Source organism: Euleptes europaea, chromosome 11 (assembly GCF_029931775.1).
Source record: "Euleptes europaea isolate rEulEur1 chromosome 11, rEulEur1.hap1, whole genome shotgun sequence".
Lineage (NCBI taxonomy): Eukaryota > Metazoa > Chordata > Lepidosauria > Squamata > Sphaerodactylidae > Euleptes > Euleptes europaea.
In genome coordinates, this window is record NC_079322.1 from 44,020,357 (window position 1) to 44,034,380 (window position 14,024).

The window sequence follows — 14,024 nt, forward strand, 5'->3', positions numbered from 1 at the left end:
GAAATGGATGAGACTGATTTGTTATGGCATATGGAACAAACAATGTGAATGTGCTAGCTAGGTTAATAATATCTGATTTGACGGTTTATTGACGTTTAATAGTAGATAGTTCATAATAAATATAACTCTGAACTAAGCTAATAATAGTATGTAGCACTGAGGAATTTATCTGCATCTCTCACACCTATTTTATGTTGAATGTAATCAGTTTCTTCCGCCAAAAATAATAATATGGAAAACTACATTTACATTCCCAATTGAATTACATTACTGACCTTCAGTACTAACTTACACATTGCCTTTCCATATCAATGTTGAAGACTCCCTGACACAGCGTGGAAAAACAGAGTGGAAGGACTTTGTAAACATAGAGGGAAGAAGTAAGGCACAGGATTTAGAGTCCATGAACCACACCATTGCCAAAAATTATATTTCTTGGTGTTCCTTGGGTGACGATGTTGACTTGGACATTAGCCCAAACAGTTTTTGCATCTTCCAAGCTAATCCAAGGTTATCTGTCAAACTCAGTATGCATTGCTGGCCCATTCTTAGTATGTATATAATGAGTTGCAGTCCTGCTGCTCAACCAATTAGTTGATCTTAGAGGAAGAAATAAATATTTCCAGAGAACTATGAAGAGGACAAAGCAGCAATGGAAAGCTAGAGAATTACTGATAGAGGTTCTATGTGGAAACAAGGGCACAGATCCAAGATTGGAATCCCACAGTTTGCAGTAATAAAGCAGATTTTCAACAGACATAATCCAGCTACAGATGAATAAACAGCATTCGAATGAAAAACCGAGTAGTTCAAGAGTGGAGGAGGAGAGATTCCAAGATGAAATTCCTCGGAGAGTTTTCTTTAAGAACTTTACTGTGTCAAACAGAACTCAATACTCCCACACAGACCTACAGTACGATCAGATAATTTAACAGTTTATATCCTCATGAAGAACAGCTTTTCATAAAAATAGTAGCAGGAATCATTAGTAGTTTCCACAATAGTAGATGCAGAAGGAAGGTTGGTGATACAGGTTTTCCATGAAAATTAGGGTTTAGAACCAATTTGAATAAACACATTGCATAAAATGAAGGGTAGAATAACAGAGAAACATATCCGTAAAAGCATCGTCCAACAATAAAGAATTCTTTAAATGCATCAGGAGCAGGAAACTAGCTAGGGAAGCAGTTGGAACATTGGATGACAATGGAATTAAAGGAATACTAAAGGAAAATAAAGCAATTGCTGGGAAGCTAAATGAATTCTTCACTGCTGAAGATATAAGGCAGATATCTGTTTCTGAATGGATGTTTTCAGGAGGGGAGGATGTGGAGCTTGAGCAAATAGTGGTGACAAGGGAGGAAGTTCTAGAACTTAAAGAACAATTGCAAACTAAGAAATCACTGGGACCAGATGGTATCCATCCTAGAGTTCTTAAAGAACTAAAATGTGAAATTGCTTATCTTCTAAGTTATGTAACATGTCCCTAAAATCAGCCCTCTGAACCAGAGGACTGGACAGTGGCCAGTAGAACACCCATTTTTAAAAAAAGGATCCAGGGGGATTGGGAGAAATTGGAGTTAAAAGTCTGTTTTGGGTAAATTGAGGGAAAACATTATTAAAGGTAAAATTGTCAAGCATACAAAAAAGCAAGCCCTACAGAGTAAAAACCAACATACCTTCTGTAAAGGTAAGTCATGTCCCTCTAACCTTTTAGAGTTTTTTGAAAGTATCAATAAACATTTGGACAGGAATGAAACAGGTGACATTGTCAAAAGCCTTTTGAGGTCCAAATAAACAAAGTCCCTCACCAAAAACACCTGAGAAAATTTCAAAGTCATGGAATAAGAGGACACGTCTTCTTATGGACTGGAAATTGGTTAAAAAAAACAGAAAGCAGAGAGAAGGAATAAATGATCCCAAGGAGGCTGTGAAAACTGTGAGAAGGAGCCTGGGGAAAGTTTTGGGATGGATGAGGCCTAACAAACTTAAACTGAAACCTGACAAAATGGAAGTGCTATTGGTGAGGGGAAGGATGGACCCAGGAACTAGGATATCTTCTGGATGGGGTTGCATTCCCTGTAAAGAGCAGGTTTGTAGGCTGGGGGTGCTGCTGAACCTGGGATATCAGAACTGGCTAGGAATGCCTTTTGCCAGGCTTGGCTCATGAACCAGCTGTGGCCCTTCCTGTGAAAGAAAGATATTTTCACTGTGGCAACATCTAGATTACATTAGTGGAATGGGCTCTCTATGGGAATACCCTTGAAGACTGTCCAAAACCTGGTTGGTACAGAATGCTGTAGCCAGAATGTTGACATGGATGGGCTGTAGGGACCATCTTGCTCCAAAGTTGGCCCATCTATGTTGGATCTCAATTTGCTTCCAAGCCCAATTCAAGGTGCTAGTATTGACCTTTAAAGCCCAGTAGGCTTGGGGCAGCAGCATTAGAGCTGTTGAAAAAAAATTGGTAAAATTCCAATCCGGCAAACTTCGGCCTGTTTTTATTCAGGAAATGCCGAAGTCCGAACTCCCCCGATTCGGATCCGTGGAATTCGGCATGAAATTCGGAGTTCGCGAATAAATTCGGCAATTTAAAGCCATTAAAAACACATTCGCGCCTTTCCGCTGCTCTGGGGGGGCATGTTTGGAGGTAGAGGTCCCAAACTTTCAGTGTAGCTTGACGGGACCCTTCTTGCAAGAACCCCGATGTTGTGTGAAGAATGGGTCAGGGGGTCCCGAGTTATGGGGTCTGGAAGGGGTCCTCCCATCCGCCCATTGGAATAAAGCCATTTAAAGCACATTTGTGGTTTTCTGTGGCTCCGGGAAGGCATTTTTGGAGGTAGAGGTCCCAAACCTTCAGGGTAGCTTGGAGGGACCCTACTTGCAAGAACCCCCAAGTTTTGTGAAGATTGGGTCAGGGGTCCCGGGTTATGGGGTCTGGAAGGGGTCCCCCCATCCGCCCATTGGAATAAAGCCATTTAAAGCATATTTGCGGCTTTCCACGGCTCGGGGGGGGGCATTTTTGGTGATAGAAGTCCCAAACCTTCAGGGTAGCTTGGAGGGACCCTCCTTGCAAGAACCCCCATGTTTTGTGAAGATTGGGTCTGGAGTACTGAGTTATGGGGTCCCCCCATCCGCCCATTGGAACGAATGAGAGCAGGCAATCCTTAATGTGCATCTAGAGAGTGACAAATCCCCCCCTTTGGCTTCCCCCACACACACAAACACAGTAGAAGCCAGTCCGTGGCTTCTAAAAGCCGAAAGTGCATCCAACAACGCTCAGAGCATAAGTAAATAGCGTAACTAGCATGGGTAACGTATCTTTTCATTTCAACACAGCCAAAGTGTATCTCATAAGGCTACTAGCGTAAGTGCGACCTGCGCAAATTGTGTATCTTCAGTATTGATAGATTTCATGCTGCTGTATTCAAATCTTCCACAGCAACAATCACACTCACAAAGAGATCAAGCCCCCCCAGCAGAACAGCCTCCCCCCGAACCAGAAGACGCAAATTCCTAACAAAGGAGAACAGGCCAGTCAGAGAGACTCACTGACATGGGATGTACTAAAACGAATGACAGGCTAGCCCATTAGAAACCACAGGAGCGGCTGCACAGCCCATCGGAAACAATAGGAGCCAGCCAGCGAGAGACTTACTGACCCACAGTTAACTCCAGACGAAGTTGGCAATCGGTGAAAACAGCAGAAAGGACAGTCTCACACAGAGGCAATCAAGCCCACCCCCCAGCAGAACAGGTAAACCCACCCCCCTTTGGCTTCCCCCCTCACACACACACACACACACACACACACAGAGAGAGAATCTCCCCCCCCCCCACATACACACACACAGGAAAAAAGTTATTGAGAAAAGCCCCGAAATGGGTCAAACTGTGGATGTCTTCTCTTCCATCAGGAGCAGGGACTGGGACTCAGGACTCAGGAGTAATCCAATACGATTCTAGCAGCAGGTCAGCTCAGCTCAGGATCTCTAATGATCAGCACAGGAGCAGCACAGGAGCAGCAGCAATGGAAGGAATACAGACTCACATACACAGACTCTCTAGCCATTTATGCATGTGAGGTTTTGCCTTGGATTTGCCGCTCTCTAGATGCACATTAAGGATCGCCTGCTCCCATTCATTCCAATGGGCGTATGGGGGGACCCCATAACTCAGGACCTCCTGACCCAATTTTAACAAAACTTGGGGGTTCTTGCAAGTAGGATCCCTCCAAGCTACCCTGAATGTTTGGTACCTCTACCTCCAAAAATGCCCCCCGGAGCCACAGAAAGCCGCGGATGTGCTTTAAATGGCTTTATTCCAATGGGTGGATGGGGGGACCCCTTCCAGACCCCATAACTCGGGACCCCCTGACCCAACCTTAACCAAACTTGGGGGTTCTTGCAAGAAGGGTCCCCTAAAGCTACACTTTAGGAACCCCTACATCTAAACATGCCCTCCGGAGCCGCGGAAAGCAGCAAATGTGCACACACCCCCATGGGGATCTCTCTCTCACACAAACAGACACTCTCTCTTTCTCTCCACGGGCCGCACAGCGGCCAGTTTCACACACTCATCCGTGATTGATTGGCCAGAAGAAGACCCAGCTTGGCCACCATTGGCTGTGGGAGAATGCTGATTCGGAGGCGCCGAATTTGTACAAATTTATCCGGCGTCTACCCGAACTCGCTGAGTTCGACTCGTCGTTTTACCACCTTTTTTGACTTCAGTTCTATTCAAAGTAGAACCCGCCGAATCAGGGAAAATTTGGCTGTTTTTCATGTCGGATGGAACCAAATCAACAGCCCTAGGTAGCATACCTGAAGGGCCATGTACTCCCATATGAACCTTCCTGTGAAATCTGGTCATCTTCAGAGGCCCTACTTCCTGGGCCCCACCAACTGAGGTGGGCAACCCTATGGCAACCCTAGAAAGGGCCTTCTAGGGTTCTATAGCAACCCTAGAAAGGGCCTTCTTGGTCATGGTGCCAAAGCTTTGGAACTTCTGCCAAATCGGTTCCAGCTATGTTTACTGTTTTCTGTGGGTGTTAGCTACTCCCCACACACACACATACTGGCCGTTTCTTGTCAAGGCCATCTTCTCAGGCCTGTTAATTAGCTCACTCACACCAGCTGTGAGTCTGGTATGGGAGGGGGATCTCACTGTCACCCTGGAAAGATCCATGAATATTCCCCAGTGATTGGTCAAGGAAGTCAGGAAGTTATGGCCAGCATTTTTCTGTAAGTATAGTTAGAGAGAAGAATCTTTTATCCTTTTACCCTTTCCACCTTGCTGCCAAGAAGATATTTGTATTATAGTCTGGAACTCTTTGTTTAAAAACCAAGTACGCTGTGTTGGGACTCCAGTAAATAAGATAAATGGTCAGTTTTCTTATTTTGTGCATTTCACCGCCACTGAACTATATGCCTTGTTTTTAATGTCTCATCTTAAATTTCTTCCATAAAGCCTTCTTTTGCTTTGCGATGTGTATTGCTCAGGGAGTTACTGAGACCAAACCCAGGGGAGTTACTGAGACTAGTGGATGCAATGTTCTGGAAGACCTGGGAAGATCATTTTTCCATGACCTTGTGCTGAACATGTGGCCAGCTCCAGTTTCTGTTATATACAATCCATGATGATTACATGGTAAAAAGGCAAAACAGCTTTGTTTTTTGTGGTTTTCTCAGTCCATATTAGTCATGGCTTGTGGCCATAACCAACTTGGGTTAAAATCTCTTTAGCTTTAAATGCAGCCAAATGCCTCAATGAGAAACACCTAAAGAAAAAAAACAAAGTTGCACTTATCCGTAACTGTTGTTCATCTAGCGTCTTCAGTGCAGGCGTGCATGGGAACTGCGTTTGCGCAGGCCAGCTGCGGAGAACTGACTAGAAAGCTTTCAGAAACCTCAGAGCACCAGGAGTGCTCCCCCTAGGGTTGCTAGGTCCCTCTTCACAACCAGTGGGAGGTTTTTGGGGTGGAGCCTAAGGAGGGCAGAGTTTGGGGAGGGACTTCAATGCTATAGAGTCCAATTGGCAAGGCCGGCCATTTTCTCCAGGTGAACTGATCTCTATCGGCTGGAGATCAGTTGTAATAGCAGGAGATCGCCTGCTACTACCTTAGCTCTCCCTCCCCACCGTCCCAAACTGAGAATGAGGCGGCTTCCCGCTCTACGGTCACGTGATGGAGGGGGGAAGGGTGCTCCTCCCTCAGTTCTCCCTTTGCTGCTGTGGAAGAGCATAATAGTCGTTAAACAGTAGCCCACAACGGGGAAAGGAGGAAGGAATGCCTGCATGCACTGAAGACACTCAATGAACAACAGTTACAAGTAAACTCAACTTTGTTTTCATCATCATGTCTTCAGTGCACTCTCGCTTGGGAGTGTAGCAAGCTCACTTACAAAGGAGGAGGGTGTGGGCTTGTCATCAAATTAAAAGGCAACTCTCCCAACCGTTGCTTCCCTCCTGGAGTCCATGTCTACGGGGCAATGCCAGAGGAACATGGATGGAAAGACCACGTTGCCACTATACAGAAGCCTTGGAGACCTGTCATGGCAAGGAAAACAGCTAAAGAGGCATGAGCCCGGTACAAGTAGCCCCAACCTGCAGTTGACAGTGTAGTTAAGCATTGCTATAAGCACATTGTCTCACGGAGTACACCCACCTGGAAACAGTTTGCAAAGAAGCTACTGCTGTAGCCTTCTAGGCATTTTAAAATACACCAATAGGTTGCTTATCTGCTGAACCTGAATGACATAATAAAAAGGAATGCCCTTCTGGCATAGAGTGTGTGACATAATTTCTCAAAGACTAGGGGTTTGGGAAGAAAGCAGGTTAGGCAATGCCATGAAATATATGGAAGACACCACCTTAGGCCTGAATTCCAAGCCAGGCCACAAAACTACCTTAACTGGAAGGTATGTGGTGAAAGGGAAGCAAATCATAATGCTGATAAGGCCCTCATCATTCTGGTCTAAGTGATAATGATCAGAAACACGACCTAACAGGATATGGAAGACTGAGATGGCTACTGGATGTGCCTAATGTGCCCAATGGAGGAAATGGCCAGGCCAGCTTCATTTAATGAGTATGAGTAACTATACACTTCATATAATGATGAGTATGAAGATGTGGACCGGCTGACCCCAGTCATTTGGAAACCTGAGTTCACCTGGCAGCATAAGACTCTTATGTGGAATGTATGCCTAGCACTATCAACACCTCTTGCCTGGGAGAACCACACCGCCATATGTGGTGAATGGACATTGTGGCAGAGTAGACCATACTATGATTAGATCCTCTTCTCAAGGAAGTAACCAAAATCCCCATCAGAAGTAATCCACAAGTGGAAAACTGAAACCAGTGTGACCAACAGGGAGCGATGAGCATCTCTGTTGTCCTGTTTCTGTGGAGCCAGGGAAAACAAAAGGGGAAGGTATCTTAGATAGAGCATGACCAGAGGAACTGGCAGTCATCCCCAACAGCCCCGTGCCTGACAATGTCCTGGAGTAAAACAGGGACATTTTGCATCAGCACTTGTGACAAAAGGAATCTACAAGGGCAAACTCTACTCTCTAGAAATGGGAAGCAGGAAAACCTAGATTGAGGGCCCACTTGTGGGTTGACGCAACCTGTCTGCTTGGGAAATTTGTAACAAAGAGGTCTTCTCCCACCACCTGGACGGCCGGAAAGGAAACACTGCATTGTGTGGCCCATTGCCACAACTGGAAGAACTTGGCACAGAGGTGCAAATTTATATTGTTGTATGTGTACTAGTGACAGTGGCTGAAATGGTACCAGATTGTCCGGACTTCCAGTAGATGAATGTGAGATCGTGTGTTCAGGTGCATGTCTTTAAACAAGTACTGTGAGAGCCTCAGTACTGGAGAGATCATACCACAGCTCTGGATATTGGAAGACTATGGCCTTGAGGTGTAATCAGCATAATGCTCGCCCTGTTGGACAGGCTTTCCCCAGAACTCTGGGAAGAAGCAGGAATCGAAGGGATATGCAATAATCGTGACCCTAGTAGGGAACGGAGACAGCAAGACACAAATCTCTCAAACGGAACAGCAATAATTATTTTGTGCCATACACATTCTGGGCACATTAGTTAAATACAGCCATACTGGCAGAAAATAAATTAAATCCCGAACAGAAAGGTTTTCAAGGTAAAAGAAAAGATGCTCTTAAGCAAAGCTAGTCCTCTCTCTATGGCGGGGGGGGGAACCTTTTTCCCGCCAAGGGCCATTTGGATGTTTATAACATCATTCGCGGGACATACAAAATTATCAACTTAAAATTAGCCGACCAAGCACCAAGCAGGCAGCTGCCCCAGATGACCCCCCTGCGTGGGCAAGCAGGCAGGCATCCAACCGGTGGCACACTTGCTCACCTGGTGGCACAGGATGGTCTGTTGCACCAGCTGGGTATAGCTGTCCAGCTGCACGCCGGAGTTGCTCCTGCTCCGCATGGTCGGGGCTGGATTCTACAGCTGGCTCCTGCTACCTCCGCCTGCAGGGATGAAATGAGGACAAACTGGCTAAGAACTCCCCCCACCCCCGTGCAGATTCTAGCCCCTCCATTGTTGCCATTTCCGCCTCCAGCCCTCTTGTAGTACAGAGGGAATACACTTCTCCATGGCCCAGGTGGGAAAGGGTTAACAGTTTCTTGGGTGATCCTTGCAGCTCCATAGCTAACGACTCTTCTGCAAGGGGGGGGGAAGGTTCCTTTTCTTGGCAAAACAAACTCACATCTGCCTTGAATAAAGGCGATTCCTGTCCATGGAAGGGGGCGGATCACCAGTCTTAGATCCTTCTGAGCTAGAGATCTGCTAGGACCCACAAAAGGCCAGACCAAATGAATTAGCGGATCTTAAACGGCCCCCGGGCCTGACGTTCTTTACCCCTGCTCTACGGTGGCGAAAAGAGAACTGAGGGAGAAGCTCCCTTCCCTCCTCCATCATATGACTGGTGGGTGGGAAGCCACCTCGCTCTCAGCTTGGGACGGTGGGAAGGGGGAGTGCTCCTGGCACTCTGAGGCTTCTGAAAGCTTTCTAGTCAGTTCTACACGACTGGCCTGCACAAGTGCAGTTTGATGCGGGACTGCACTGAAGACATGATGATGAACAAGATCTTCATAGGAAGTGGACTTTCAGTTGGCACTTTCCCAAGGCATTGCATGTTTGTCACAGCCCTTTACTACTTCAATGCCATTGTGCAACTCCATATGCAATTCCCTTTTTCCACCTGCCACAGGTTGTGTACCATTAAATCTGGGTGTCAAGAGTTAAGCAGTAACTGTCATTCAGTTTCATTGTGCACCTCATTTCCATTGTACTGTACAAGGCATATATGAAATCTGGGTTCCTACATGACATAAATATTTTCATACACACGTCTTTCTGAAAAAGCAAGTTGGCTTTTTTTGGCTGTCCAAGCTGTTGCAATTCAAGTAAATCCAACAAAACTAAAGTTCCTGGGAGCATGCAGAGATTATGCTGAGCAAACAGTGGGCATTGCTAAATGAAAAAGAATCAAAAAAGCAAAAGCAAAATGGAAGCTTTAGTGAGATTTATCTGTTCCTACTGTAATCTCTGTAATCTCCCTGTTCATTTGCAGAAAGACCAAAACGTAGCAGACCAAAGTCTCATGGATTTGTTTTCATTCTTGTGGATAGTGGAAACTGAAATTAGTTTTTGTGTCCTGGCATTTAAGTGGGGAGGGCTACATAAATAAAGTTCCCCATCAAGACTCAAGTGCAAGTGTTATACAATTGTCTCCCAAAGCCTCTATACAATGTGACTGTGCTGGACAACTACATAAGGACAAACTTGTCAGTAAATACTTTCCAAACTGATGAACCAATACAAGAAAATGGGAGCAATCCTGAGCAGGTCTAAATCTCATATTACTCAATGGGGCTTACTTCTGGGAAAGTACCCTTAGGATTGCACTGGAATGAGTGAACCAGTTATCTGTAGTTATTGTTATTTGTAGTAATTGTCTTTCATGAAGAAGGCTAGTGCAATAGTGACATTTTCCCCATTGGTTCTGGATGTATGCGACTTTCCTATTAAGTACATAGAGTGTCATATTTTGCATCAGGTTTGGGGCTTCATTTATACTTCTTCCATCAAATGATCACTAATATTTGAGTTCCAAAACCATGCAAATTCGTGGATCTTATGTTCAGACAAACTTTGAAAAACAGCCTACAAAAAAGTAATCATGTTTCAATACAACTATTTCTCATGATGATTTGAACCCTTCAGTTTCCAACTGGCCAATTCTGAAATTTAATTATTTGAAGATAAATTTCAGGTGTCTGTTCCAAAGGTCACCTATTAATGAGGAATACTTTCTCTATTCTTTTTTTTACTGGAAGAAGGTTTCACTATTACTGGAACGCAACGTTTGGATCCAACCCAAGACTTTTTAAAGACCCTATCATTAAAGAAAGTAAACCATGACTTCAACAGTGTTTGCACATAAATTATGATTAGCAGAATTACAGCAATCACACTCAAATATTATTATTTTTAAATAAAGGCCATTCAGAAGAGAGAACTTTACAAGCATGCCACTTAAGGTGGAAGAAAGGCACACATATGCACAACTTAACAAAATGGACCAGAGGCAAGAATTCTTTTAATTTTTTTTAAGACAAAGTACAATAATTTTGCATTAACTTAATGCTAAGTCAGTTATTGCAGCTCTCATAGAAAAATAAACTATCTCCAGATATACTAAAGTGACAAATTAATAAATAAATTGAAATTAAAGTTAGTCATATACACTACAAAAATATACTTTAAATAAAACATGTAGTAAGCTTTCAGTGATTTGTTTCAAATGGTTTAAAAGATTATAATGAACAATGAGTATTTATATTCTGAACTGCTCTTTCTTTCCTAGAAAGATTCTACATATTAAATAAGTCCATAAAAACAAATGACTTATTCACACTTTTTTTTTTACAAAATTAAATACAAAATTAAATTTTTACAAATTAAATACGATAAAGGCAAAAACAACAGAAACTACCACAAAATATACATTTCAAAGTGGGTCTATTTTCTGTTTCAGTTATGTAGTTATATGCAAGAATCAAACAGATTATAACATAGTAAACAGAAGGAAAACCCAATTATTTGTAAGCAGAAATATTAGGCTGCATGATGTTCAAGTGACATTTAAGTATTTTGACACTATTACGTACCTTTTCCAAAAGTGTGCAAAGGGGAAAAGAAAGGAATTATTTAGGAAGAAACGTTTCCAGAGAACAATATACGTTCTAATCCTCAAAGTGCTATGATTGTGTAGTTTGAGCATTGTAGTCACAGGGACACACTTGATTATCTCCTAGGGTTGCCAACTCCAGTTCCTGGAGATCTGGGGTGGTACCTGGGGAGGGAGCTCAGTGGGGATGCAATGCCATAGAATCCACCCTCCACAGCTGCCATTGCCTCCAGGGGAACTGATGTTTGAAGTCTGAAGATCAGTTGCCATTGCAGGAGAACTCCAGGTCCCATCTAGAGGCTGGTAACCCCGCTATCTCCACAAATAAATAACTTGGTTTGATCAAAAGATGCACAGATTACAATGTGCAGAGTTTCCACTTATGGAAGTTCTTCCAATTTCAAATCAGTGCTGAGGGTAGTTCCCTTCTGTGCAATGGATATGAGCGTGGAACTTACACTGCCACTCAGTTGTTGGGGTAAGAGCTCCATAGATATCTGCATCTGCCGGGTCAGTTTCTTAAAAATTTTAAATAGATACGAGCCTGAAGTCTGAGCTGGTGGAGATTTTAAGCAGCCTCTTTAAGGTGAAATTGTATGCTTTCAGTGGTTGAGGGCCTAACTAGATGATACAATGGGAGTTCTGTGTCAGGAGCACCCCTTACTTTAAAAAGCCAACAGGTACAGGGATTTTGATCAAGACAATGATGCAAAAGGAAAGGTTAAGCCTCCTCCCTGTGCCACTATTTGCCATACTGAGAAAACCTGAGTGTATTGATATCACTACACATAAGTTTTCCCAACAGAGAAAACAATGGCACCCTTCAACCATTTTTAGATTAGGAGAAAGGCATGGAGGTGTAAGGCTTAACCCCCCCGCCTTGCGATCCTATCCAAATCTGAATCAGGCAACTGCACATATGATAAATGACTTTAAGAAACACTGGGACTCATGACACATAAGAAGAGCCCTGCTGGTTTAGACCAGGGGGCCCATCTAGTCCAGAATCCTGTTTCACACACTGTCCCACGAACAGGGCAGAAAGGCCAAGGCCTACCCCTGATGCTTCCTCCTAGCATGGGTATTCAGAGGTTTACTGCCTCTGGATGAGGAGGTTCCTTTCAGTCGTCATGGCTTGTGGTCATTGATGGACCTATCCTCCCAGAATCTGTCTAATTTAAAGAACTCCCAGTGTATCATAGTTGGATCCTGAGAGATAATCCTTTTGTATCAGCTACACGACTGCAACCTAACTTTCTGTACTAACACAATATTTTGGAACTCATGTTAAAATCTACTAGTCAAGAGGAGTGGAATGTTTTAATGTGCAGTCTTAAATCCTGTACAAACAAATGCTAACCGCTACAACATTTTGGTTTTAAAAACCCAGTAGTAATCACAATCTTGTTTATTCCAGTCTCTTATAAGAAAATATTCTATTCAATTTCAGAAAGACTTCAAAAACAAACAAGATCATCACAATTAGTAGCAACTGCAGAGAAAAACCTATAAAATGTGTTGTGTACAAATATTCTTGTAGCTTCTAGTGCTCTCTGAAATACAGCTTGGTTAGGTTTTATCACATGATTTGCTCGTTCACATAGAGTGGTTTTCGAAAAGCAAAGTGGGTCTGATGGTTGCTGGAAAGACCCATCTCCCGCTGCTGGCCTCTGAGAATCTGCAGCCCAATCCTAACTGTGCTTATTTGGAAGTACATGCCACAGTTTAATGGGACTTACTTCCATAATGGTATGTTTAGGACACTAGCCTTACAGTGCAGTCTCAAGCAAAATTACAGCCTTCTAAATTCACTGAGGTTAATGGACTTAGAAGGGTATAACTCTGCTAACTCCTGCTATAACTCTGCTAACTGTTAGTGTTGTAGTTAGCAGGATGACTGAAAGCTGACCTCTTAATTAGTGCAACATAGAACATTGAGATTTGACCATCAGTGCTGGAGGTGGAATAGGAATCAGTAGAGCCACCTATTTTTTGGCAGAGTTTTTAGGGTTCCCTGTTGGTTCACCTGGTCCTGCTTCTTGTCCACTGATCTGTTAGCACTGACAGGTAAAATTACACTGGTTGTGTCTGTTGTATTTTTCTTGACACAGTTCGAGAATCCCTGCCATAGATCAAGCCTGTGTTAGCTACCTCTAAAGTGAAATCAGTGCTTTTGTCACACCAGTTTAGTTCAACATTTTATGCTAAAATGTTGTTAAGTTACATTACGTTAAAGTGCTACAATGCTGAGTGGTGATGTGAACACATATAAAGCCCTCTTTGACTGGAATATTCAAAGCCATCAAATGGGGCTGAATTGAATCCGGTCTAAATATCTCAGCTTAACTAGACTACTTTGTTAATCAGTAGTTAACACTCATGTGTCTTTCAAAACGGAGCAGCTCTGTTCAAGCCTAGCCGTGTTGTGCAACTAAGGCTTTTAGGTCAGTTTTTTTTTTCATTACAGTATTCATACCATAAAGTATCCAAAGTATCAGACACGGGCCTCTCAAATAAACTTTCTCTCCTGCAAAAACAAGGCTTTGAAGAAAATGGTTCATCTTCAGGAGTCGCATTTGAAAGTTTCATTTACTTGTAACTTGGTAGGGCTGATGTTTATTTCTTCAGGCTTATCACGTCTGTAAGTTACGGTTTTTGTACAAACAGCAGGCAAGAACATCTTATCCTTGAAGGAGAAGATATAACTGGTCAGAAATCCCCATACAATTAATATGGCCTTAAATGTTCAAGGGAAAAAAAGCATTCCTTGTGATTCTCTGACAT

The 14,024-nt window shown here is 43.3% G+C and overlaps 1 protein-coding gene across 2 annotated transcripts in view; it reads right to left on the reverse strand.

Annotated features, from left to right (window-relative positions):
• Positions 1-13,731: 13,731 nt before the first annotated feature.
• Positions 13,732-14,024, reverse strand: part of ITGB8 (integrin subunit beta 8) — a 31,924-nt gene continuing 31,631 nt past the window's right edge. For both annotated transcript variants that reach the window (XM_056857483.1, XM_056857482.1), the window contains one exon: positions 13,732-13,926. In XM_056857483.1, coding sequence (XP_056713461.1) covers positions 13,804-13,926 — 123 coding nt within the window. In that variant the 3' untranslated portion in view covers positions 13,732-13,803. The remainder of the gene's footprint in view (positions 13,927-14,024) is intronic.